The sequence below is a fragment of the Carcharodon carcharias genome, chromosome 10, assembly GCF_017639515.1.
Source record: "Carcharodon carcharias isolate sCarCar2 chromosome 10, sCarCar2.pri, whole genome shotgun sequence".
Classification (NCBI taxonomy): domain Eukaryota; kingdom Metazoa; phylum Chordata; class Chondrichthyes; order Lamniformes; family Lamnidae; genus Carcharodon; species Carcharodon carcharias.
In genome coordinates this window covers 11,573,085-11,599,313 of record NC_054476.1, presented here as the reverse complement: position 1 = coordinate 11,599,313, position 26,229 = coordinate 11,573,085, and the positions used below count along the sequence as shown (strand labels likewise).

Sequence of the window (26,229 nt, the reverse complement as noted above, 5' to 3'; positions counted from 1 at the left end):
CAAGGTCAATGAATATTTTTAAGGCAGAAGTAGATAGATTCCTGACTAACAAGGGAGTCAACGGTTATCGGGAGTAGGTGGGAGTATGGAGTTGAGCTCATAATCAGAGCAGCCATGGTGTTATTAAATGCTGGAGCAGGCTCAAGGGGCTGAATGGCTGAATGCCCCTAATTTGTAAGCTCATATGAATTTCCTGTGAGGATGTAATTGGGAAACAGCCATTTTGACAATGTCTATTGACATCCGAGTTCAGGTTAAGCTCATTAGCCATGTAAATATGGGCCTAAACAAATAGAAATCAGCATAAATAATCTGGCTTGGGGGAAAAAATCGCCACATCAAATGTTTCTCTAAATCTAAAATTCAAGTTACAGCAAGTATCATTCATGCACATTTGGCATGACTTGTACAATCATGGAAGCATTATAATCCAGCTGATGTTACTACTGGACAAGTCAGATCCCAGGGTGTAATCTGGTTTGATAGATCCTAACTTCTATTTTTTGTTTAGAAACGTGGAAGGCGGCTAATGAATAGATTCACAGGTGTCTGCTGATGAACTTTTAACAAAAGAATAAAACATTTATTAAACAAGAAAATGTGAACTATACTACACTACTCCTTCACCCCAATTATACCTTTACAGTTATATACAAACTCGTAAAGATAACACAAGTTACAAAATCTATTTTATACTCTAATGTTCACAGTAAGTAGACATCCATGTAAACTAATAGGCGAACTGTGGTTGGAGACACTACTCTACAAAACCAAGTTTCTACGGATTTCACATCAACTTCCACCACCCCTGCCCCCAGATGCTCATTACACCATCAGTTAACTGGTCTCACTGAAAACTCTGTCTTTCTCATGAGGGTTTCCAATCTCTACGCTCGAAGAACTCGCCTTGGAATTCTCTCCCAAATGACACTTTCACTCGGACGCCTCCAACAAGGATCCACCTCCTGGGTTTCAAACTCTCCTCTTTATGTTCCTTTCCCTAGATATCCTTGTTCATTCAAACTTCACCTTGCACACGCATTCTCTCAGATACTCAGCCATGCCAACAGAACACCACTGCTCCAAAAGCCCGTAGTAAAGAGTCACCAACCTTCAACGGTCTCCTCGGATCTTCTGGGTTCCCTTAAGCCCACTTTATTTTAAGTCTGCTCCCTGCAGCTCTGGCTCTTTAATTTGGAGTCTCTTCCTCTACCCCTTACTTTTAACTTTGTTTAACAGGGCCTTTTTCAGATTCCTGTTCTTTTCCTTTGACTTGACTGTCTTATTGGGACCTCTTTCTGCCCCATTCTCTGGTTTGGGACCTTATTCTTTGTTTTGAGACCTGCTCCATGGTTGGAAGATTGCATTGAGGAATTTGGACGATCAAAATTTATCACAAAGGGTGACTTGTTAAGAGAATATTGGCAAATGCCGTTATCGGAGAGAGCAAAGAAGACATCGGCTTTTGTGATACCAGATGGACTATATCAGTTTCAAGTCAAAACAAAAACAGAATTACCTGGAAAAACTCAGCAGGTCTGGCAGCATCGGCAGAGAAGAAAAGAGTTGACGTTTCGAGTCCTCATGACCCTTCGACAGAACTAGGTGAATCCAAGGAAGGGGTGAAATATAAGCTGGTTTAAGGTGTGGGGGGGTGGGTGGGTTGGGTGGGGGGAGAGAAGTGGAGGGGGGTGGTGTGGTTGTAGGGACAAACAAGCAGTGAAAGAAGCAGATCATCAAAAGATGTCACAGACAACAGAACAAAAGAACACATAGGTGTTAAAGTTGGTGATATTATCTAAACGAATGTGCTAATTAAGAATGGATGGTAGGGCACTCAAGGTATAGCTCTAGTGGGGGGTGGGGGGAGCATAAAAGATTTAAAAATATTTAAAAATAATGGAAATAGGTGGGAAAAAGAAAAATCCATATAATTTATTGGAAAAAAACAAAAGGAAGGGGGAAGAAACAGAAAGGGGGTGGGGATGGAGGAGGGAGGTCAAGACCTAAAGTTGTTGAATTCAATATTCAGTCCGGCCCAACGCAAACTGGAGGAACAACACCTCATCTTCCGACTAGGCACTTTACAGCCTTCCAGACTGAATACTGGGGGGTGTGGGCTGTTGGTTGAGCAGGGTTTTGTGGGGTGGGGTGGGGATCTGGGCATTGAGGGTGGGGGGGGGTCAGTCCAGGGGTTCAGGTTAAGGTGGTTATTTGGCAGGTGGTCCGGGGATTGAAGGGGGGTACTGATGGTGGATGGTCCGAGGGTTGGGGGGTGGGGGGGCGGTGGAGGGCGGTGTTGGAGGTCGGGGGTGGCCGGTGGCGGAGGACGGTGGGGGTGTCTGAGGACAGGGTTGTGTGTATGAGGTCGGGTGGGGGTTGTCCAAGGCCACGGGAGGGGGTGGGGAGCATGGTCTGGGGGTTGAGGTGGGTATTGGGTGGTTGGGGGTGGTGGTCTGGGGGTTAAATTGGGTATTGGGGGGGTGCTCCGGGGGTTGATGGGAGTACTGGGGTTGATTGGGGGGGGGGGGGGGGGGGGCAGTGTCCGAGGTAGAGTGGGGGTGTGTCCAAGTGTTGCAGCGCAATTGTCCAGAGAAAATGTGCATTTCTGGGCAATTGCCGTGCAAACTCTTGCCTGGGAACTTGCCAGAGGAATTACCCAGCACATCTTTCGGGTACCCCCCAGATCAGACGCTGGGGAGTGCGTAGGTTACTGGCCAATTACTCGGGGCAAAATTAAGAGTTACGTGGACAATTGCAGGTTAATTAAGAAAAGTCATCATGGATTTCTTAAGGTGTTTAACTAACTTGCTGGAGTTGAAGAGATAACAGAGAAGGTTGATGAGGGCTATGCTGTTGATGTGGTTGATGTGATGTACGTGGACTTCCAAAAGGCATTCGATACAAGGCAGCACAACAGACTTGTGAGCAAAGTTAGAGCCTGCAGAATAAAAGGGACAGTAGCAATATGGGGTTGAATTTTCTGGCTGGCGGGGGGACCGAGCCGGAGCGAGCCTGATCGCCGCCCGCGATTGGGTCCACGCCGCCATTTAATGCAGGCGGACCAATTAAGGCCCACCCAGCGTGAATCGTAGCTCCCGAGGACAGTGGGAGTGGGCTGGCAGTGGCGGGACTGCAATGAGCGCCGGGTCCAATGGTGACCCGGTGGCCGGTTTTAAAAAGCAGCTGCAGCCTTTCCAAGGCTGAGAATTATGGCCAGTGGAAGGGCTTCCCAGAGCGCTGCTGGTGAGCAGGCCAGGCAGGAGGGTAGGGCAGGAAGTGTGAATGTACCTCTCGTTTCTCCGATGATTGCCTTGCTGCCCTCCTCCAGGAGGTGGCAGCACAGCGGGAGGTCCTGTTACCCCAGGATGGGAGGGGGAGGCCCCGCCCCCCCACATGACCAAGCGTGCCTGGGAGGAGGTGGTGGAGGTGGTGAACTCCCACGACGTGGTGCGGCACACCTGGGTGCAGTGTTGCAAGCGCTTCAACGACCTGTTGGCATTGGTCACTTAACCCAGAAGGTCGGCTTTCCCCCCTGGTTCTCCCCAGCCCCCCCCTCAAGTCTGAGTGTAGTGACTGCATTGGATCATTGACAGCATGTGTCCCTAGCTGGGTGGGCCAGCAGATATTGCCCATGCTGAGGTCACCCTGCGAGGGTGGTGAAGAGATGGGTTCTGTCCCTGCAGCATGTGGTACACTGAGACCCACACGACTGTTTTGGGGGCAACCTGGAGGAGCTGTACCTGGGCGCAGCGCTGGAACTCCAGGACATGTCAAAGTCAGGGTGATGAGATGCTGGGAGGGGAGATTCAAGGTGGTGTTGGCACCGATCGATCTGATATCCTCTGCGCTCTACGTGCATGTGCCTCCTTGCTATTGGAAGGTTAGACCATGTAGTGCCTAATGTGATGTAGGCAGCATTTGGCCAAGGGGGTGGGGGGTGAGAAGCCAGCCTAGTATCTTTGTGTGATCATTTGACAGCAGCGGGGTGAGAAGACACTGGAGCCCTGCAATGTCCTGCTCTGGTTGGGGTGGGCTGTCCGCGAAGAGAGTCCAGGTACAAGTTGCACTAATCAATGCTCTTCTCTCCTTTTCAGTAGAAGAATGTACATAATGCCGCCGAGCGGGTGAGGACTGGCGGTGGGCCGGCACAGTTACCGATTCTCAGCTGTTTCGAGCAGGGGGCCCTAGATTTGGAGAGGCGCCATGCACCCAGGTCCACCGATGTCAGCATGTTTGCCCAGCAGTGAGGTCACCATTGTTCTCCCAGCAGCCACGGCAGTGCTGAATGTTCAGTGATTGGAGTTTGCAACATGGCTTGACCATTGCTTATGGAAAAATGAGCGCATAGCGATCCGGGGGACAGGGATACACATTGACATTGCCTCCATTTTAACTGATCCAATGTTCCTTTCCTTGTCCTTCCTTTCAGCATCAACAGAGCAGGGCCGGGAGGAGGAGCAGCAGAGGGCCCCCTCTCACACCTGAGAGCCCCTAAGTCTCACCAGTATCACACCATCTCTGTCAAGCAGGCATCAGCGCAGATACTAGCATCTCGGTGGGAATTAGAACATCGGCTAGTGTCCCAGGGCACAGCAGTGAGGGCACTTCACAGCCGCTGGAGGAGACAAAGTGCCCGTGACACCAGCAGTCGGAGGACTGCAGGGGACCAGGCACATGCTCAGTTGGTGCCTGATGATGTGGCTCTGGAGTCGTACGCGACGCAGCAAACGCAGGAAATGTGGCCAGGTGTGCGGGAGCATTTGGGGGAGATACATGAGGCTCTGCTTGGCTTGGTGTCCGTGGTGGAGGAGTCTATGCGGACTATCGCTGAAGCAGTGAGCCACATGTCCAAGCGCCATGCATCCTCCATGGAGAGAGTGGCTACTCTCGTGCAAAGGATCCTCCAGGAGACCCATCAGGGCTTCCTGGGGATGCACTTGGACCAGCAAGCCTTCACATCGACATTGACCTCACCTGGTCAGTGCCAGTGTGGGAGATGGTTTGGGCATCAAGTTTCCCAGCTTGGTGCCCATCTATCCACAGTGAGCAGGGAGGTCCAAAGCGACCATTCACCTTTGCGGGCTCATCTCAGGGCGCTCCGGCTGCTACGACTGGGGAGATGCCAGATGTGGAACTGGCAGCTCCCTCCCAGGCGGGGCCAGCACAGGCTCCACGGGCCAGAGGACGACCGCCAATGTCATCGAGGCCAACAGGACAGCAGAGTCAGCAGGCTGGCTCAGATGCCACTCCCAGCGAGGGGTCAGCACCAAGATGTAGCACCTGAAAACGTAGACATAAGGCACATTAGGCATACCACAGGTTTATCATTGGTGTTTTTCTGTTGGCCCGCAAGGAGGTTTTATGAGTTGCTGTGATTTTTAACACCTTTTCAATTTTGTTTCATTAAGTTTCTTTGACTGCAATAATAAATTCAGACATGTCACTATGGCTGAGGTTGCCTCTTTTGTTCTACAGGTGAATGGTTTCCAATAATGTAACATATGCTTTGTGGAACATTCAGCTTTATTAACAAGGACCTTAGTTCCTAACCAGACAGATTTTGCGCTTAGGTCTCGAATGTGGAGGAGGTCCATATGTGGTGTGCTAGCTGAAGGTTCTTTGGATTAAAGCCTCCCGGGTGTTCTTGCCTCCCTAGAGTATGCGTCGACCCCCTCAGCATTTCCCTGTGCGTGCTCATCCTCGGACTCACTGCTGGACTCATCGTGTGCATTTGCAGCCAATGTGTCTACGTCTTCATCGTCCACAGCGTCCTCCCTTTCCAGTGCAACATTGTGGAGAATGCAGCATGCAACTACTATCTGTAACACACGTTCTGGGGGTACTGGAGTGCAGCCCCTGAGCGGTCCAGGCAACGGAAGCGCATCTTGAGAAGACCAATGGTTCTCTCCACCACAGCCCTTGTGGTGCCGTGGCTCCTATTATATCACTGCTCAGCTTCTGTTCTTGGATGGTGGAGAGGCGTCATGAGCCACCTTCTGAGGGGATAGCCCTTGTCACCCAGCAGCCATCCATCCAGCCGGGCTGGAGCACTGAAGAGCCCCGGCACCTGGGAGTGTCTGAGGATGTAGGCATCGTGGAAGCTGCCAGGATACCTTGCACAGACTTGTAGAATCAGCATCCTGTGATCACACACTATCTGCACGTTCGTGGAGTGGAAGCCCTTCCTGTTGACGAAGGCACCGGGCTCACCTGCTGGTACCTTGATGGCCACATGTGTACAGTCTATAGCACCCTGGACACAGGGGAAGCCAGCAATGGCCGCGAAGCCTCTGGCTCACTGTGTCTGGCTGGCCTGGTCCCAGCGGAATTGGATGAAGGTCAACGCATGTCTGAACAGAGCGTCTTTAACCTGCTTGACACAAGTGTGGACAGCTGATTGGGAGACACCACATAGATCACCCACCAAGCCCTGGACGGAGCCAGAGGCATAGAAGTAGAGGGCAGCTGTGATCTTTAGTGTCCACCCACACAGTTAGGGGAGATCTCAGGCCCAATCATCTGACAGGTATAGGTGACTGTCTCCCTTGAGATGGAGCCTCCTTTGGCACTGCACCTCAGATATATTGAGGTAGCTGCTTCGCAGCCTGTTTACTCTGGCAGCAGGATAGTGGCATCTTCTGCAGCCCCTTCTGCCTTGGACTACCTCTTGGCCCTACACCCTTTCTGCCTGTGCCTGACCTCCCAAAGGTGGCTCCCCTGGAGGCTTAATGTGCACTCCTGGCCTCCACCCCCCTTTTAGCCCTCCCTTCCTCCTCAGAGGAGGTGCCTCCAGTGGAGAGTTTAGCCCCCAATTCCAGGCTAAGGGAAGGCTTCCTGAAACATGCAGACCCAAAAAAGATTCCTCACCGCAGAGTGTTGACCTGAAGGTTGTGAGTCCAGACCAAGCAGCTGGTGTGCGTTTTGAAGTATTGCAGATCACACAGTCAAGTATCAGTAACTTTGAAACATCAATATTTGACAGGGCACACTCGCAACCCCAGTGAGCCCTATTAGCCCGCTGACCCAGAGATTGCACGGGCGCCGAAAAATCACGGCTGATTGGCGCCTCAAGGGCTTTAAGTGGCCGTTAATTAATGGCAGGTGCACATCGGAAAGCATCGCACGCCCGCCCAACGAAATATTGCAACGGCACGCGGTGATGTCAGGACGCTCGCCCGATGTCACCGCGCGTCATTTTATGCACGTGCGTGCGGGGCCTGCCCCACATGCCAACGGGGAAGTTCTGCCCATGGATACGAAATTGAGAGTGAGAGGAAACAGAGACTGGTGGTCAATGGATGTTTCTCAGGCTGTAGGTAGGGTTTGTAGTAAAGTTTCCCAGGGGTCAGTGTTGGGACCCTTGCTCTTCCTGATACATATTAATGATCTAGGGCGTGAAACTTTCACTTGGCGGGTGGGCGCGTGCCCAATCCACTCGAACGTGAAATGTCATGTGTTGACATCGGCCAAGTATGCCGACGTCGACGCACAGTAACGCGATAGTTCAGTCGGCGTGCCCGCTGACAGTTAAAAGACCTGTTAAGGCCATTAAATAATCAATTAACTTAAACTTTTTGCTGCCTATTTAACCTAAGGGTTAGTGGGCAGGCGAAAAGGCCAAGTGGCCTTTGCAATTTTTTGGAAACCTCATCCACGGGCGGGATGAGGTTTCCGAAAGCAAATAAAAATAAAATAAAATTTTAAAATTGAATTATAACATGACCCTGCTCGTGACAGCGTCACATGAGGGGGCATGTTTTATTACATTTTTATTTTCTTTATTTTCTTTTTTTAACAACGCTTCAGCTCCGAGGCAGCTCTGTGCCTCAGGGAGGTTATGAAGAGCTCACTCGCGCGCATGCGCGTAGTTCACACTCGGCCTGCTTGCTCTCCTCCATCCCCACCTGCACAGGCAGCACTGAGCGCTCCTGCTCGCTTAATTGGCCCGCCAGTGTGGAATTGTGGTCTGGTCCCGATTGCAGGTGGCGGTTGGCTTTCCAACTGCCCCCGCCTGCCTCTGCCAAGCCCACCCGCCAAGGTCAAAATTCTGCCCCTAAACTTTGTATAGGGCACAATTTCAAAATTTGCAGATGGTACAAAACTTGGAAGCATTGTGAACTGTAAGCAGGATAATGTATAATTTCAAAAGGGCACAGACATGTTGGTGGAATGGGCAGACAGGTGGCAGATGAAGTTCACTGCAGAGAAATATGAACTGATTCATTTTGTAAGGAAGAACATGGATAGCCAATATAAAGATAAAGGGTGCAACCCTAAAGGGGTGTAGGAGCAGTGGTACCTGGATGTATATGTGCATAATCATTGAAAGTGGCAAGGCAGCTTGAGAAAGCAGTTAATATCCGAGGTTTTCGAAATAGGGGCATAGAGTACAACAGAAGGAGCTTATGCTGAATTTGCATAAGACACTTGCTCGGCTTCAGGTAGAGTATTGCGTCCAATTCTGCGTGCTGCACTTTAGGAAGGATTTGAAGGCATCGGAGTGCAGAAAATATTCACGAGTATGGTTCCAGGGAGGAACTTCAGTTATGAAGATAGTTTGGAGAAGTTGGGACTGTTTACTTTGGAGAAAAGAAGGCTGAGAGGAGACTTGATAGAGGTATCCAAACCTGAAGGGTCTGGACAGAGTAGATAGAGAGAAACGGTTTCCACTCATGAAAGGATTGAAAACCAGACACAGAGATTTAAAATAAATTGCAAAAGAAGCAAAAGCAAAATGACAAAAACTTTTTCATGCAGCAGGTGATTAATCTTTGGAATGCACTGCCTGAGAGTATGGTAGAGGCAGGTTCAATCAAAACATTCAAAAGGGAATTAGACTGTCATCTAAAAAGAGAAAGTGTGAGGGTGGCACTAAGTGAATTGCTCATTCAGAGAGCCAGTGCAGTCATGATTGGCCAAATGACCTCCTTTGCACTGTAACAATTCTGTGATAAGCCAACTCCATCCAGATTTCTATCATGAATCTCTGTCTCAGATCATATTGATCTCTTGCTTTAGGAGCAACAACTTTACTCCAGACCTCCCCTTGTCAATCTGAACTCTTCTCCTCAACATATAATTAATCCTAAGCCCTAGGGCTGTTTACAGTCCCTGTACCAAAAAGTCAGTCATAAGCATGCCCACGACAAAGCCGACTGCCCTGCAGCCATTTTACACTAGGTCTGGCATTAATTGGCTCAGGATGAGACTTCCACCCCCATCTGGGGAGGAAGTCCTGCCTTACAGAGCTGACAGCCAATCGGATTAGCCAGCAGCTCTGTTGTCCCAGCACCGCCAGACTTGAATGGCTGCCACAGCTGGGATTATAGCCAGTCACCAAAGAAAAGGACGTTATGGAGGCCAGACTGAAGGTAAGTCTGGGGTATTGTCAGGGCCTGGCTGGTAGGCCACAGCAAATGGGGTGAGATGGGGGGCAGTAGGGATGGGTTTGAGATAGTAGAGAAGAGGGCTAAAAGGGAGGGATGACCTTGGGTGGGGTGTGCCTCCATTGGGCACAAAGGAGGATTCCCATCCCTTTGCCCAACAGTAAAATCTGCTGGGTTACCTGGTTGGCATGGGTTTCCCCTCCTGCAATGGGTAAAATAGCAGCATGGCGGAATGTGGCACTTAAGTGGCTATCAATTGGCCATTTAAGGGCCTCAATAGGCCCAAAGGTGGGGAGGACACCTGACATTTTCACCAGTCGCCATAAAATGGGATACAGGTCAGGATTGGGTGAAAAGGCAGCGGAAAGGCCACACGCTGCATTTTGAGCCCCTCTGCCTTCAAACATGGCAGCAAGAGGATGTAAAATCCAGCCTCCCTACTTTCCCTTGAAGCATTTGAATTGTACATCCTTTACTCAAAGGCTAAAGGCACAGATTAGATGGTTACTTCAAACTCTTCTGTAACTTCCATTATTTTTTAGCTCCTCTTAGTCTCTTCTTCAATGAGAACAAGTTGAGTCACTTGGGGTTTTCTTCACACTTTAGCTCTGTAAAGCCTGGAATTATCCTGGTCGCTATCATCTCCTTATTTTCATTGACAGTATCACTGTTTTCAGATTTCGGGAGACACACATTGCTCCTGGACACCTATTGTAAAATGTTTGTATAGATTTTGATATCCCTTTCAATTTTCTTTTCATGTTCCTTTATTGTTGCTCTTACCATCTGTCTTCTCACCTTTTGTTGTTCATGGTATCTTGCCCATGTGCTCTTTCGGCATTTTTGTATGGTTTTTCTTTTAGTTTTATTTTATAATTTCTTATTCTTTTACTGCTTCAGTCACCCATGGCTGCCTTTTTAAGCAAGTCAAGCTCCTGCCTTAATTGTATTCCCACTAAGCTACTAATCACCTACTTCCTGGCTCCCAAGTTAGATGGTATTGTAACAGTTCTCTCTGTTCAGGTGTGTTGTTCCTCTCTCCTTCAAATCTGCTGTCAAAAACATCCTTGACCCCCTCCATGCAAGCTACCACCACATCTCCACCCCTCCTTTTCTCTCCAAAGTCTTTGAACGTGTTGTCGCCTCCAAAAATCATGCCCATCTCTCTCGGAATTCCATGTTTGAAAACATCTGATAAAGTTTCTGCCCTGTCAAAGTACCAAAACGGCTCTTGTCAAAGTCACAAATGACATCTTATGTGACTCTTGGGTAAGGCGGGGGGGAGGGGGTGGGGAGGTTGACGGAAGGGGCGGTAAGGATTGATGGGGGGAACTGAACAATCCTGGTTCCATTTTATTTATCCAGTTTTAGCTAGAGGTTAACCCAAATTAGCCATGATGGCTGCTTTTCCTGTTCCTGCAGCATTACCTTTGCCCAGTGATCTAATCTTGACCCCCAACCTATTTCTCATCTACATTCTGCCTCTGGGTAACTTCATCTGAAACGTATGTACACTGAAGCCACCCAGCTCTACCGCACCACCACCTCTCTCAATCCTTCCACTGTCTCTATTGTCAGACTACTTCAGCTGTCTGGGTGAGCTGACATTTCCTCCAATTAAGTATTCGGAAGACTGAAGTTATTATTTTTGGTCCCCGCCTAGTCAGTTATCTAGCCAGCGGGCAAGACCCCCGTTTGCTGCATTAAATTCTGCCCATTGTTACTTAGTTGCATTAAATAGACCATGGTGCCAATAGTACAATGGTAGGCAAAGTTTCACTCATGGTCCTGTACTTCCATCAGATATTGTCAAAACAACTTGTTCCACGTACCTAACTATTGTAAGACAAAGTCTGTCTCCCCAGTACGTCTGGGATTATAGTATCTTGGCACAGAGTAAATAAAACCATTAACCATATAGTATTCAGAAAAGTTTGCATTTCCAGATTAAGGATAAATTTATTTAAATTGGAAGAACCAAATAATCATCTGTTTTCCAACGTAATAGCTGCTGCTATCAGGATATAATATTTTCATTGTTGCTACGGTAAACAAGTTTTATTTAACTGCCAACATAGCAATGAATTGCTCTTTAACCAAGAAAACTGAATGAATTACTCCAGCATATAGGCAACAGCTTTATCATAGTTTTATGTTTGTATTTATGCAACTCTATAAATAACATTTTTAAACTGTTTCTCAGAATTTCATATTCACCTAGCCAGTGTTTGGGCACCTAATGAAAGCCTGGTTCTTGTTTATAACATTTTTTTTCTTCATAGAGAAAACATGGATACCTGACCAGCTGTTAAACACGAGTAGGCAGCCATTTTCAAGGAATCTCTAATTTGGGGCTTCAATTTAAAAGTGTCTTTTCAGTACATTTTATTTACTATAATAAATTCTGATGCAGCTGGCTGAGACAATGCCATATACAGAACACAGACAGTAAGTAGAGTGGGGAGCAGGGACAAAAACATGTTCTAGATGGTGGTATTGGCCCTGATTTTACTGTCAAAATAGCATTGAAGCTAGTGGTGTTCATGGTTAATAATGGTCAAACTCAGGTAAGGAGTAGATGTATGATTAAATTTTTCCACCATAGCAAGCTGACTATTACAAGTGTGGAGTATAATTTTCCTCAGTTTTAATTATGGTTGGATTTTACAAATGTTCATTTTCACTTTTTCTTTGGTTCTTTTCTTCCTCTCTCTTTATCTTTCCCTCTCTTCATTTCTTTCTCTACCTTCACCCACTTCGATCAACACTTCTTTCCCGGTCCTTGCGCTGTCAATTTCACAGTTCTTCTGTCTGATTTGATTGGTTAAGGAGCTATACAGTTGACTCCCTTGTTCAGTCAGTTTCCATGTACACAATTTCCCTCACTGTGACCTTTTACAGTTGCACTTTCAGCAACTTGCCATGCAAGAAATTGTTAAAAATTAAAAATGCAAGTGTAAGTCTACCTACAACACTGCCATGGCTAGAGTGGGTGCATCATGAGGCTAGCCAAGAAAATGATAAATGAACAAGTAATTATATTTTTAAATTGCAAATTTTAACAGCGTGAATTTATCTGGGATTGTGTACATATTCCTTCAATTCTAGTTTAAGGCCATTATTAAACCTGTAATATTAGTGCAGTTCAGTAGAAACAACCCTTATTCACAACAAAAGGTATATTGAAGTCAGAAGGTAAATCAACTCTTTAGTGAATAACACCATTAACACATTCCAAGGTTTTCATCACCAGATTCATAATCGAGTAAGCACGGGACAAAGTAGCCACCAGGGATTGCTGCTGAATACAAACCATGTTGAACAAAACTTCTTGTTCTTCTATGCATGTTGTGGCACAGTATGTGTATATTTGAGGCTGCATGAAGGAGAGGTGGTGGAGTTACAGGCTCCATGTACAAATAGGACTTGTTTTTTTGAATATATTCTGAACTGGAGTAGACCATAACTCTTTTATATTACATCCAATTGCTAAAATGTATCATTTTTGTTCTGTACAAAAGATTAGCTTATTTAAAAAAATCAATTTGCACCTTTTTAGTTTACTCTTTAAATTATTTTATTTTAGTATTGCTGAGAAGAGACGTGCTGTCGAAACTTTTTGACTTGCATTAATCAGGTCAGAATACCAAATCTCAAAGGGAACACAATTTATTCTGCATGAAAAGAGAGTGCTGATTGGTTGGCAAGTGGACACTGATTGGTAGAGGTGTTGCCATGGCCAATGCACCAGGGAACATTTAACTGCCAAGCTTTTGTTTAAATTAACTTAAACAAATAAAAACAATACATGGATGGACCTGTTGAGATCTTACACTCACATTAGTCAAGCACCCCTGTCTTTTTGCAATTTTGCACCGATCATGCCACCCTCTCCCAGCTTAAATCACCCAAGAAACTCACCTGCTGCTCCAAGAGAGTTCCCTCGCTGACCCAACCCGTCCCACCATTTGATTCCTGGCAACACAGCTTCTCTTTCTAGTTCCCATTCTACAAAAGACCACCAATGGGCCCCTTTCTCAGACACCATTTTTCTCTCCTTCAAAACCACTACCATCACCTCCTTTAACAAAAATCATCCTCAACCTTCACGCCTGTGCAACTACTACCACATCTCCAATTCTCCTTTTTTTCTTAGAGTTCATGATATAAACACTTAAGTTAAGGCTCTGTCAGCTGCATGCCTGTTTTTGCTTAAAGTCCCTGTTTTAATTTATTCATTCTGGATTCCGTCCTTCTGTAGCATTGAAGCAACATTTTCTGGTTATGAATTGCATGTTTTGTGAATGTGATTGTGCTGTGTTTCCCTCCTCACCCTGCATTAATTCAGTATCTCTTCTTTTATCCAGCTCTGTAGAGCTACCTTTGCATGATTCCATTCTGAATGCAGACAGTTCATTTCCAGCCATGGTTTCTATTCCCTCACCTGCAATATCCACTCCTATGACTCTTCAGGGTCCAACCTTGCCTTCCTTACCATGCGTATTCACAGCTTATCCTTTTTCTTCCACAGTTTTAGGTCAACTTGCACAAATTCACGGATGATATCCACTTCTTTCAACTGCTCAACATTCTCTGTGCTACCAAACTACTTGTCTGATATCAAGTCATAGATGAGTCACAACAACATCCAGTCCAATGTCAGCAAAAATGAAGCCATTATCTTTGTCTCCTCCCAGAAAATCCACTTGCTTGCTACAGATTCACAGAATCACAGGATCACAAGAGTTGTTACGGTGCGAGGCCATTTGGTCCATTATGTCTGCATGGGCTCTCTGAATGAGCAACTTGCCTAGTACCGCTCCCCCGCCTTCTCCCCATAACCCTGCACATTCTTCCTTTTCAGATAACAGTCTAATTACCTTTTGAATGCTTCAATTGAACCTGTCTCACCACTCTCTCAGGAAGTGCATTCCAAACCCTAACCACTCACTGTTTAAAAAAGTTTCTCCTCATATCACTTTAGCTTCTTTTGCTAATTACTTTAAATCTGTACTCTCTCATTCTCGATTCTTTCACAAGTAAGAACAGTTTCTCCCCATTTATTCTGTCTAGACCCCTCATTATTTTGAATTCCTCTATCAATTTCTCCCTCGGCCTTCTTTCCAAGGAAAACAGTCCTAACTTCTCCAATCTATCCTCATTGCCGAACTTCCTCATCCCTGGAACCATTATCATGAATCTTTTCTACACCATCTCTAACGCCTTCACATCCTTCCTAAAGTGCAGCTCCCAGAACTGGACGCAAAATTCTAGCTGAGGCTGAACTAGTTACTTATACAAATTCAACATAACCTCCGTGCTCTTGTACTCTGTGCCCCTATTAATAAAGCCTAGGATACTGTATGCTTTCGCAATCTGTACTGACACCTTCAATAATTTATGCACATATACACCCAGGACCTTCTGCTCCTGCACTCCCTTTAGAGTTGTACCCTTTATTTTATTATATTTTGTTGCCATGCTGTTCCTACCAAAATGCATCACTTCACATTTCTCTGCAATGAACTTCATCTGCCACCTGTTCACCCATTTCACCATAGAATCATAGAAAAGTTACAGTACAGGAAGAGGCCAGTCAGCTCATTATGTCTGTGCTGGACAAAAAGAGAAAAAGGAAACTAGCTGCTCATTTTAATCCCACTTTCCAGCACGTGGTCCATAGCCTTGCAGGTTACAGCACTTCAGATGCAGGTCCAGGTACCTTCTAAATGAGTTGAGAGTTTCAGCCTCAACCGCCGACTTAGGCAGTGAAATCCAAATGCCCACCACCCTCTGGGTTAAAAAGCTTTTCCTCATGTCCCCTATAGTCCTTCTACCAATCACCTTAAATCTATGCCCCGTGGTAATTGACCCCTCAGCTAGGGGAAACAAGTCTTTCCTGTCTGCCCTATCTAGGCCTCTCATAATTTTAAACATCTCAATTAGGTTGCCCCTTGGCTTCCTCTGTTCAAAGGAAAACAACCCAACCTACCTAATCTTTCTTCATAGCTGCAATTTTCAAACCCTGGCAACATTCTTGTAAATCTCCTCTGCACTCTCTCCAGAGCAATTATGTTCTTCCCGTAATGTGGTCACCAGAACTGTACACAAAATTCCAGCTGTGGCTCAACAAGTGTTTTATACAGTTCCATCATTACATCCCTGCATTTGTATTCAAAACCTCACCTGATAAAGGAAAGCATTCCATATGTTTTTTTGACCACCTTGTTTACCTGTCCTACCACATTCAAGGACCTGTGAACATGCACTCCAAGGTCTCTCACTTCCTCAATATCTCTCAATAACTTCCCATTTATTGAGCATTCCCTTGCTTTGTCTGCCCTCCCCAATTGCATTCCCTCACACTTTTCCAGATCGAATTCTATTTGTCACTTCTCCGCCAACTCAACCAAACCATTGTTATCATTCTGGAGTTGACAATTGTCCTGTTCACTATCAATTACATGGCCAATTTTTGTGTCATCTGCAAGTTTCCCAATCATGCCTCCCACATTTACATCTAAATCATTAAAATATACAACAAACATCAAGGGCCCCAACACTGAGGCCTGTGGAACACCACTGGAAACCGTTTTCCATTTGCAAAAACACCCATCGACCATTACCCTTTGTTTCCTGTCACTGAGCCAATTTTGGATGAAACTGTCACCTTCCTCTGTATCCCATGTAATCTCACTTTCCTGACAAGTCTGCCATGTGGGACCTTGTCAATGCCTTACTGAAATCCATGTAGACAACATCCACTGCACTACCCTCATCAATCCTCCTTGCTACTTCCTCAAAAAATTCTATGTTAGTAAGACAGGATCTTTCCCTAACAAAACCATGCTGGCTATCCCTGATCAATCTGTGCCTAAGTGAAAGTTTATCCTGGCTCTCAGAATTATTTCAATAACTTACTCACCGCCAAAATCAGACTGACTCCTCAAGGTTCACAATGCTTCCGAGTTTTCATCACCCGTCACCCTTGCTAACCACATTCTTGAGATGAACAAAAAACTCAAAATCTTGGGTGTCATTTTTAACCCAAAGCTGAGCTTTAAAGCCCGCATTTTATCAAGGCTGCTTATTTCCACCTTTATAACATTGCGTATCTCTCTGCCTCTCAGCCCCTCTGCAATTGAAAATACATACTTATGTCAACTCCAAAATTGACTACTCACCTTGCTTGCTTATTATGCTCTGCTCCCCATAAATTATGCCTCATCCAAAACTCTGCCTCAAGATTTCTCCCCTTCAGTAAATCCTGCTAGTTCATTCCCCTATCTCCCAATTAATTTCAATATAAAATTTTTGTTCTGGACTATAAATTCATGCATGGCCTTGCCATGCTTTATTTCTGCAAATCCCTCCAACCTTTATAAATAAAAGCAAAATCCTGTGGATGCTGGAGATCTAAAATAAAGGCCTGAATTTTCCCGTCGACGATTTGGGGGTGGGGCCTGCTCGCCGAGAGGAAAATGACGCGGGATGATGTCGGAAGGAACCCCCAATGCCCTTTAAACTTTTAGGAAGGTGGGAGGACAGGGAAATCAGCTGTCCGCTCACCGACCTGTCAATGGCCAATTGAGGCCATTGACAGGCTATTTAAGATAATTAAAGACCTGCCCGTCTAACCTTAAGGCTGGCAGGCAGGCCAGGAGCCCCAGCGGGCTTCTGATAATACATTAAACCTCATCCACTGGCAGGATGAGGTTTCGTATCCGTTTTAAAATGTCTAATAAAGTTTATGTTCCTTTTATTAACATGTCCCACCTTGTGTGACAGTCATTTGAGGGGGACATGTTAATAATTTTTTAATTTTTCTATTTTTAAAGTTTTTTGAACTGTCACTAATCTCCCTGAGACAGGACTTTGCCTCAGGGAGCAGTGCGCTCTTTTGTGCGCATGCGTGAAAGAGTGCACTTTGACAGAAGGGGAATAGCGCTTCCTGTCCAGCGGGCTGCTGGGCAGGCCTTAATTGGCCCGCCCACTCAAAATTGCAGCGGGCCCCGTTTCGGTGGTGGGGATCGGCTGTCCGCCCGCCGCCAAGCCGGTGGGGCCCGCATGCCACCCGAGGGCAAAATTCTGTCCAAAGGCAGAAAGGACTGGAAAAACTCAGCAGGTCTGGCAGCATCTGTAGAGAGAGAAACAGAGTTATGCTTAGAATTAAATATGACTCTTCTGTGTAACTGAAGAGAGGCAGAAACGTGATGGGTTTTACGCTGTTGAACAAAGGGAGAGGGTCAGGTGGAGTAAAAAGAGAAGATCAGGTATAGGTTATAGAGCAGGGGAGATTAAATTACAAAGATGTGCAACAAAAGGCACAGAAAAAGAGTGGGAATGGTAGTAGTGAAGGAACAAAGCATTGGTCCAGAGTAGGTGTTAATAGCAGCATAAAGATCAGTGCTGTCTGAAAGCAAAACATGAGAACAAGATACAAGCTGGCACTATGGGGGATAAAGCAAAATGGAGGACAGAGTTGATGGTCTGAAGTTGTTGAATTCACTGTTGGGTCCATAATGCTGTAAAGTGCCTAATAGGAAGATGAGGCGCTGTTCCTCAATCTTGCGTTGGGCTTCACTGGAACACTGCAGGAGACTGAGGACACAAATGTGAGCTTGAGAGCAAATTGGTGATTTGAAATGACAAGTGACCAGACTGAATAGAGATGTTCTGCAAAGCTGTCACCCAGTCCACATTTGGTCTCCCCAATGTGAGGAGACCATATAGTGAGCAGCAAATACAATGGACTAAGTTGAAAGAAGTTTCCCTTCAGCCTTATATCCCACCTAAACATTCAGCACCACTAGCCTTCTGTGCATTCCTTCTTTGATCCATCATTATTTCCACAAATGTGAATGACTATTTATTGATTGAATGGATTGACAATTGTGTATGTTATATCCAAGATACGCAGGAGAAAGGCATTTTGTTGTAATATGTTATAATGCTTTGAATTATTTGTTTTGCCTACCCATAAAATGTCATCCTCAGGTAGCCAATCCTCTTTCCCAGTTTAGCCACTTGTCCTTTTTCTGTGGGAGCATGCTTTAGTCGCACAAATCCTATTTTACGGAGACTTCTCAGCCATTGATAGGCAACTTCATCATTGTCCAGCACGTCCTCAAAGTTGACAGTAGGAATTTGAAAGTCTGAACCCCAATTCTGTTGTTCTGTTTCAAAACAAATTTAGAATCTTAGTTCAAAGTTATGTTCATACACATGGTTTACAGTAAACAGTACAAAATGGAAGACCATGAACAATAAAATGTTGTTAAAAGGAACAGTTGAATTTATAAGCACACTTTTTAACATCCCTCAGAACATTCTAAACCACTTCTCAATCAACAAATCACTATTGCACTGTTACTTTTGTAAGAAATTATGACAACCAGCTTGCGCACAGCAAGGTCTCGTAACTGCAAATGAAATAAATGGCAAGTTATTTATGTGATGTTGGTTAATAAAGGAATATTGGCCAGCAAACAGGGAGAACTTTTCAGACGGAAACTTCCAGTCCCGCCAGCAGTGGGAATCATGTGGGTGGGGGCACTTTGGTGGGAAGCAAAAAATTTGAATTTTGTTCTCCTGACCTTCAAGGCGAGGTAAAGGTAGATCGAGCTGCCCAGCGAACAATGTCGGGAACCCATTTGCATGCATTTGTATCTCATGCATGCCTATTAAAAGGCCATCTCGCTGGAATTAAGTTCACCTTCCAAATTAAGTTCCCCACCAGCACAAGAATTCACAACATTTAGTCTTACGACTGCATATAAGTGGCATGCACCCGGTGAACTTCACCTCTTCCATGACTTTGAAATGAGTAAGTTCTGATTGCAACCTCTTGGGGACCACGCACAAGTTCACTCATATCGAGTGCCGGTATCAGTAAGACTCCCGGAAGCAACGGCTTACTGGCTGAGTTGTAGTCGGCTCTGTGGGACCAAACCTGCTAGAGGTATACGAGAATATGCTTCTGGCCAGCAGCATGTCAGAATCCATGAGGAAAGACATCTACAAGCGAAAGGGAGGAAATTAGAAATTGGAGACCCAATTCACTGCTGAATGTGGACCATAGGATTCTGTCCAAGGTCATCACCAATCGGGTCAAGTCTGCTCTGGAGTTGGTGATCCACCCTGACCAGACCTGCGCTGTGCCAGGCAGGAAGATCTGTGACAGCCTTGCGCTACTCAGGGATACGATTGCCTATGTGCAGGACAGGCGTGTGGACACCTGCCTCATCAGCCTGGATCAGGAGAAGGCCTTTGACAGAATATTACACACCTACATGGTAGATGTGCTCTCCAAAATGGGGTTTGGGGAGGCAATCCGCAACTGGGTCCAACTGCTCTACACTAACATCAGTAGTGCAGTTTCAATCAATGGATGGGAATCAGAAAGCTTTCCAATTAAATCTGGAGTCAGGCAGGGCTGCCCTCTCTCCCCTGTCCTCTTTGAATGTTGCACAGAACCTTTTACAGAGTCCATCAAGAAGGATCCAGGCATAAGAGGAGTGACGAACCCAGACAGTGGAGGCACTCAGGTCAGAGCCTCCCTGTACATGGACGATGTTGCAGTCTTCTGCTTGGATTCGCTGTCGGTGCGCAGACTGATCCACATCTGCGAGCATTTCGAACTGGCCTCAGGAGCCAAGGTAAATCGTGGGAAGAGCAAGGCCATGTTCTTCGGGAACTGGGCTGACCGATCCTTTGTCCCCTTCAACGCCAGGTCAGATGGCCTGAAGATGCTGGGGATATGGTTCAGAGGGACTGGGGCATGCATTAGAAACTGGGAGAAGCGAGTGGCTCTGGTGGAAAGAAAACTGGGCATGTGGGAGCAACACTCCCTCTCCATTGCGGGTAAGAACCTGGTCATCGGGTGTGAGGCACTCTCGATGTTGCTGTACGTGGTGCACGTCTGGTCCATGCCTCACTCCTGGGCGATGGCGATCAACCGAGCCATCTTTCTCCTTACCTGGAGGTCGAAAATGGATCGTGTCCACAGGGACTTGACGGACAAGCCTCTAGATAAAGGGGGAAAAAACGTGCCCAACATCGCCCTCATCCTGATGGCCACCTTTGTGTGCGGCTGCATCAAGCTGTGCTTAGACCCTCGGTACGCAAACACCAAGTGTCACTAGGTGTTGAGGTCCTTCCTGTCCCCAGTGTTGTGATGGATGGGTCTGGCCACACTGCCGCGGAACGCTCCAAGTAGTTGGACCGTGCCGTACCACCTGTCCCTCATGGAAATATTTATGCAGCGAAACACCTTTGACCACAAGTCCATCAGGCAGTGGTCGGCATGTAACATCTAAGAGGCCCTGTGGGAAAAGGAGATGCTGGATCCTGTCGGATGCTTCCCTGAGCAGACTGTCAAAGTCATTTGAACAAAGAACAACAAAGAACAAGAAAAGTGCAGCACAGGAACAGGCCCTTCGGCCCTCCAAGTCTACGCCAATCATATTGCCCGTCAACTAAAACATTTTGCACTTCCAGGGTCCGTATCCCTCTATTCCCATCCTATTCATGTATTTCTCAAGCTGCCTCTTAAACACCACTATTGTACCTGCTTCCGCCACCTCCTCTGGCACTCCAGACACTCACTACCCTCTGCGTAAAAAACTTGCCCCGCACATCACTTTATAGTTTTCTCCTCTCACCTTAAATCTATGTCCCATAGTAATTGACTCTCCCACCCGGGGAAAAAGCTTCTATCTGCTCTGTCCATGCCACCCATAATTTTGTAAACTTCTATCAAGTCGCCCCTCAATCTCCGCCGCTCTAGTGAAAACAATCCGAGTTTCTCCAACCTCTCCTCATAGCTAATAACCTCCAGACCAGGCACCATCCTGGTAAACCTCCTCTGCACCCTCCCCAATGCCTCCATAATCCTTCTGGTAATGTGGTGACCAGAATTGCACGCAATATTCCAAGTGTGGCCTAACCAAGGTTCTATACAGCTGCAGCATGACTTCCCAGCTTTTATACTCAATACCCCTGCCAATGAAGACAAGCATGCCATAAGCCTTCTTGACTACCTTATCCACCTGCGTTGCCACTTTCAGTGACCTGTGGACCTGTACACCCAGGTCCCTCTGCCCGTCGATGCACTTAAGAGTTCTGCCATTTACTGTAGAATTCCTGCCTATATTAGACCCTCCAAAATGCATTACCTCGCATTTGTCCGGATTAAACTCCATCTGCCATTTCTCCGCCCAAGTCTCCAACCGATCTATATCCCGTTGTATCCTTTGACAATCCTCTTCACTATCTGCAATTCCTCCAACCTTAATGTCGTCTGCAAACTTACTAATTAGCCCAGTTACATTTTCCTCCAAATCATTTATTACCACAAACAACAAAGGTCCCAGCACTGATCCCTGCGGAATTCCACTAGTCACAGCTCTCCATTCAGAAAAACACCCTTCCACTGCTACCCTCTGTCTTCTATGACCAAGCCAATTCTGTATCCATCCTGCCAGCTCACCTCTGATCCCGAGCGACTTTACCTTCTGTACCAGTCTGCCTGAGGGACCTTGTCAAAAGCCTTACTGAAATCCAAGTATATAACATCCATTTGGCAGAATGCCTTATCCACAGAACTTTCCAACAAGCTCCAAGATGTAGCTTGGCTAGTGGTGAGAAAGGCCCTCCCCATCAGATCCTTCCAACATGCTAGGTGTCTCACCCTCTCTGCACGTTGCCCTTGAGAGGGCTGTGGTGGGGAAGAGACTGTTGTTCACCTCCTTATGGAATGTGCCTTTGCAAAGAAGGTCTGGCGAGAGATGCGGTGGTTTCTGTTGAGGTTCATCCTGAGCAGTGCTGTTACACAGGACTCTGTGTTCTACGGGCTGTTCCCAGGGACACACACCGAGACAAACATCAACTGCAGCTGGAGGATCATCAACTCGATGAAAGACACTCTTTGGTCTGCCCGAAACTTGTTGGTCTTCCAGTGGAAAGAGTTGTCTGCGATCGAGTATTGCAGACTATTCCAAGGACGACGTGCTGAGGGATGCACTAAGGCTTGGGGCAGCAGCTGCAAAGGCGCAATGGGGAAAGGTCGCTGTCTAAGACCTTTCTGCCATTGTGCACCGAGGGGCTGGGAAAGCTATAGACCCCTCGGGCTGTATGGCTCAAAATGAGTGTATGCATTGAATACTAACTGTATTATAATTGTATTGAAGCACCTCAGAGTGCAACATGATGTACGTTGATAACTCCAATACCACTGCACTGTCTGATTGTCTGTTTTGATCATGTTGAAATGATTGTAATATTCATTGATTGTATTGAAGCACCTCGTGATCCATGTGTAAAAATTGAATCTGATTGCACTTTTTGTGATGGCAATTTAGAAATTTTTGTAATGTTCTTTCAGATATTTTATGAATAAAGTATATTTTTCAAAAAAAAATGCTGGAGGTAGGCTAAGCGGGAAGAGAAGACAAAGAGTGTCCAGGGAACGAGGGTAGAGAATCTCCAGAGAAGTGGGGAGAGATTGCCAGGGAAGGGGGTAGAGGGAACATCTGGGGAAGAGGGTGCAGAGAGTGTCTTAAAGGGCAGGATTGGTGGTGTCCATGGTCAGGTCTTGGGGGGTGAACTCAGGGTACTGGTGCTAAAAGGAAACAATCACAATCAGAGTGGGGAATGGGATGCGGTAGGGTGGCAGGTGCAGGATGAGAGTTTGGTAGGTGAAGTTCTCATGTGGGGGGGGCGGTGTCACGGAGGTGCTCGGATAACAAGAGGGGGCAGGATCTTGGTGGGCATAGGGACGGTAAAGGGTGTTGGCTCTGAGGGGAGGGAAGATATGTGTAGGTGTACGATAATAGGGTCCAGGGTAATGAGGGGAGGTTCAAGAATGGCAGAGGGGAGAGGAATGGTGATATTGGGTGGGACAAGGGTGATGTGGAGAAGTTGGTCAGTCACAGGGAGGGGGTAGAAGGTGGTGGAGTGAGTCTGGAAGGTAATGCGCACCATTTTTAAAATCTGACCTTGACCATGCAGTTAGTCAGTAAGTGAGAGCCCTCAAGGTGGAAGGAGGGTCTTTCTGGGAGGGTGGAGCTCAAGGTGAGTATAATCAGCCGGCTAAAGGGACTTTCTGATAATCATGAGGCAACTGTATGTCAACCATGCTCAGTTGTGTTCTCCTCTCTACGGTGAAGCCCACCCAGCAGCAGGTATGTTCCTGACTCATGAGCCTCACAACATCAAGATCCCAGCAAGGTGTGGAGCTGCTGTTCATTCTATGATATTTGTCATCTACAGCAGTCAGAGGGAGGGACAAAGGGAGGGAGGGAGGTGAATGCCTCCAAGAGGCACGGCTATGGAAGGCAGCCAACTCACGACTCCAAATCTCCACCCTCCAGGGTGAATGGTCATGGCTGACAAGGCGGTTAGACTTTTTATGCTGCCAAGGCAATGGTCTCTATAGAGTTTGCAGAGTAGTGGATGCAAACGGAATAGTATCTGGGGGAGGCTTCTTGCACATGGCTCTCATCACCTTGGTCAAAGAGCAATGACTCCATGCACAGTAATATATGAATGGGAGGAACCCAGCTCTGGTCCTCCAGGATGTCCTTCACCTGAGATATCATGCCTAGATAGAGGCCAGCCTTGGTACTGGTTCTCATCCACATGAGGAGATGGAGGTTGGCACAGGGCCAGGGGGGGCAAGAGCCTGAGCAGCAAGAGATCGCAGGGCCTCAAGAAGGTCAAGGTGCTGGCTTACAGGGTCCACTGCAATGGCGAGCATTGGCCTGACCATGGGTGTATGGCAGGCGGTGTTCTTGTCTAGAAATGAGCGAAAAGCAATGCTGGGGTCCTTTCCTGTGTGTCAGGACATGGTTGCTCACACCTGTCAGCTTCCCCAGTGCGAGATGCGGCCACAAGGACCCTGGAGGAGTAATGTGGAGCTCCTGGCCTGCAGCAAGTGAATGGCTGTCCAAGTGCCATTTAAATATGGTGCTAAGACCTTCGACCCCATGAGGTAACAGTGGGGCGGGTGACTTCCTGCCCGCCCCACCATGAGATTCGCCCTTCATGGATACACAGTTAGTGAGCTGAACAGAGGAAGATTGCACATGTTCAGCCATCCCGCTGCCCAGCAGGAATTGCACTGACTTTCCTGCCCACCACCGGACTCCAGAATGGAAGATTCCACCCTTGATTCATCTTTGAAAATCTGCCATGGAATTTTTTTTTTGCCTACTCGAACAGGGAAATGAAACATCTGTTCAACATCTTATCTGAAATATAGCACCTCTGACAGCACAGAAGCCTCTCAGACCAGTACTGAAATGCCATTTTCAATTACATGCTCAAATCCTGCAGCAGAATCAAAACGTACAAAATTTCTGACTCAGTTGGTTAACTTGCAAAGGTCCTGCTGAAAGATCATTGGCCAGAAACGTTAACTCTGTTTCACACTCCACAGATGCTGCCAGAATTGCTGAGTATTTCTCACATTTTCAGTTTCTATTTTAAGTTATTAAACTTTCTTACAATGTAAATAAAGAATTCCACAGTGCTCCATATGTACTCATTCTTATCTACTCCATTGTTCCTCCTGGAGTTATAGATAAAGGTGGCGTCCACATTTAAATTCTGGAAAGTTCTTGATCTTAAAGAGTTCTATTTAGGGAAGATGGGAAAAATCAGCAGGTGGAGAACCTTCATTCTCTCCTAACTGGAAATGGTGTGCAGTGAGCTCAAAGGAGATTTTGTTTAAAAATAAGTTCTTTTTTTACTAAACTTTGCTTTAATAAGTTCATTATTTCAAGCATCTAGTGTACATTGTTATCCTCATTCTGTTCTATGAGGCAGTAACTTTCTAAACATAGTGTGAATACATAGTAAGTATTTTGTTGTTTGTGAAGCATTTTGAATGTCTTGAAATCATGAAAGGAGCTCAATAACTGCAAGTTCTTATTTGACTGGCTGCCATTTTGTAAATCTCTTAAAGGGGGATGAAATATAACATTTATGAGATAAACAGGCATATATTGCTGTAACTTCCCCAGTGAATAAGGGAGCCAATATGGACACTTGGTAACTTGATATAAATGTTTAAAAAAATAATTTGGATGTTGCTTCAGATTTGCTCTTGCTCCTGAAAAATCTCTAATGCAATTTCTTTCCCACACAATAGGCTGGAAATGCACTATTACTGGAACACCTGTCTGTGCAGATTTACTGCAGTGTTGGGGAGGAAGACCTTTCAATAGATTAGGGGTATGCAATCTTAATAACAAGAACAGCAATTTTTAAAATTTAGTCAAAAACTCAATACTTTAAAAAGCTGCAACATTGTTACTCAAATACCAACAATTATGAAAAAGACAGAATCATTTCAATAACATTTTACAAAAAGTTGTTAATTGAATGATACTTTCTCACAAGTACAATGTCAAAAAGTTTTTAAAAACCAAAACAACTCATTTAGTTACTGTCAAAATGGGTTCAGTCAATCAAGGTCAAAAGCTGCACATGAATCCTTAACGAGCTGCAAATTTCAGACCCTGCTCTCCTGCTCTCAGGTTAATGCAGTCAGGGTTTTTTTTTCTCAATAAGTAAAGCTCCTGTCATGTTTACAGTCAAAAAAGTTCAATTTTTAATTTTTACATATTAATTAGTATATTCAAATATTGGTCCAGAATTTCCTTGAAGCTGTTCACACTCCGCTGCCTTAGTTATTCTGGAAGTCTGGCAGCATGTTAATGTGCTTGAACGAGGTTTCTACCACACATCCAGTGAAGTTTTGATGGTATAACAAGAGCATCTCTGAGAAAATCCAAGCTGTGCACTGCGCGAGCCCCAAAGACTCCAAGCACCCAAA

At 46.1% G+C, this 26,229-nt stretch overlaps 1 protein-coding gene across 9 annotated transcripts in view; it reads right to left on the bottom strand.

The window, feature by feature from the left end:
* Nucleotides 1-26,229, bottom strand: part of bbox1 (butyrobetaine (gamma), 2-oxoglutarate dioxygenase (gamma-butyrobetaine hydroxylase) 1) — a 274,469-nt gene that overhangs the window by 86,792 nt on the left and 161,448 nt on the right. For all 9 annotated transcript variants that reach the window (XM_041196843.1, XM_041196840.1, XM_041196838.1 and 6 more), the window contains exon 4: nucleotides 18,367-18,565. In XM_041196843.1, coding sequence (XP_041052777.1) covers nucleotides 18,367-18,565 — 199 coding nt within the window. The remainder of the gene's footprint in view (nucleotides 1-18,366; nucleotides 18,566-26,229) is intronic.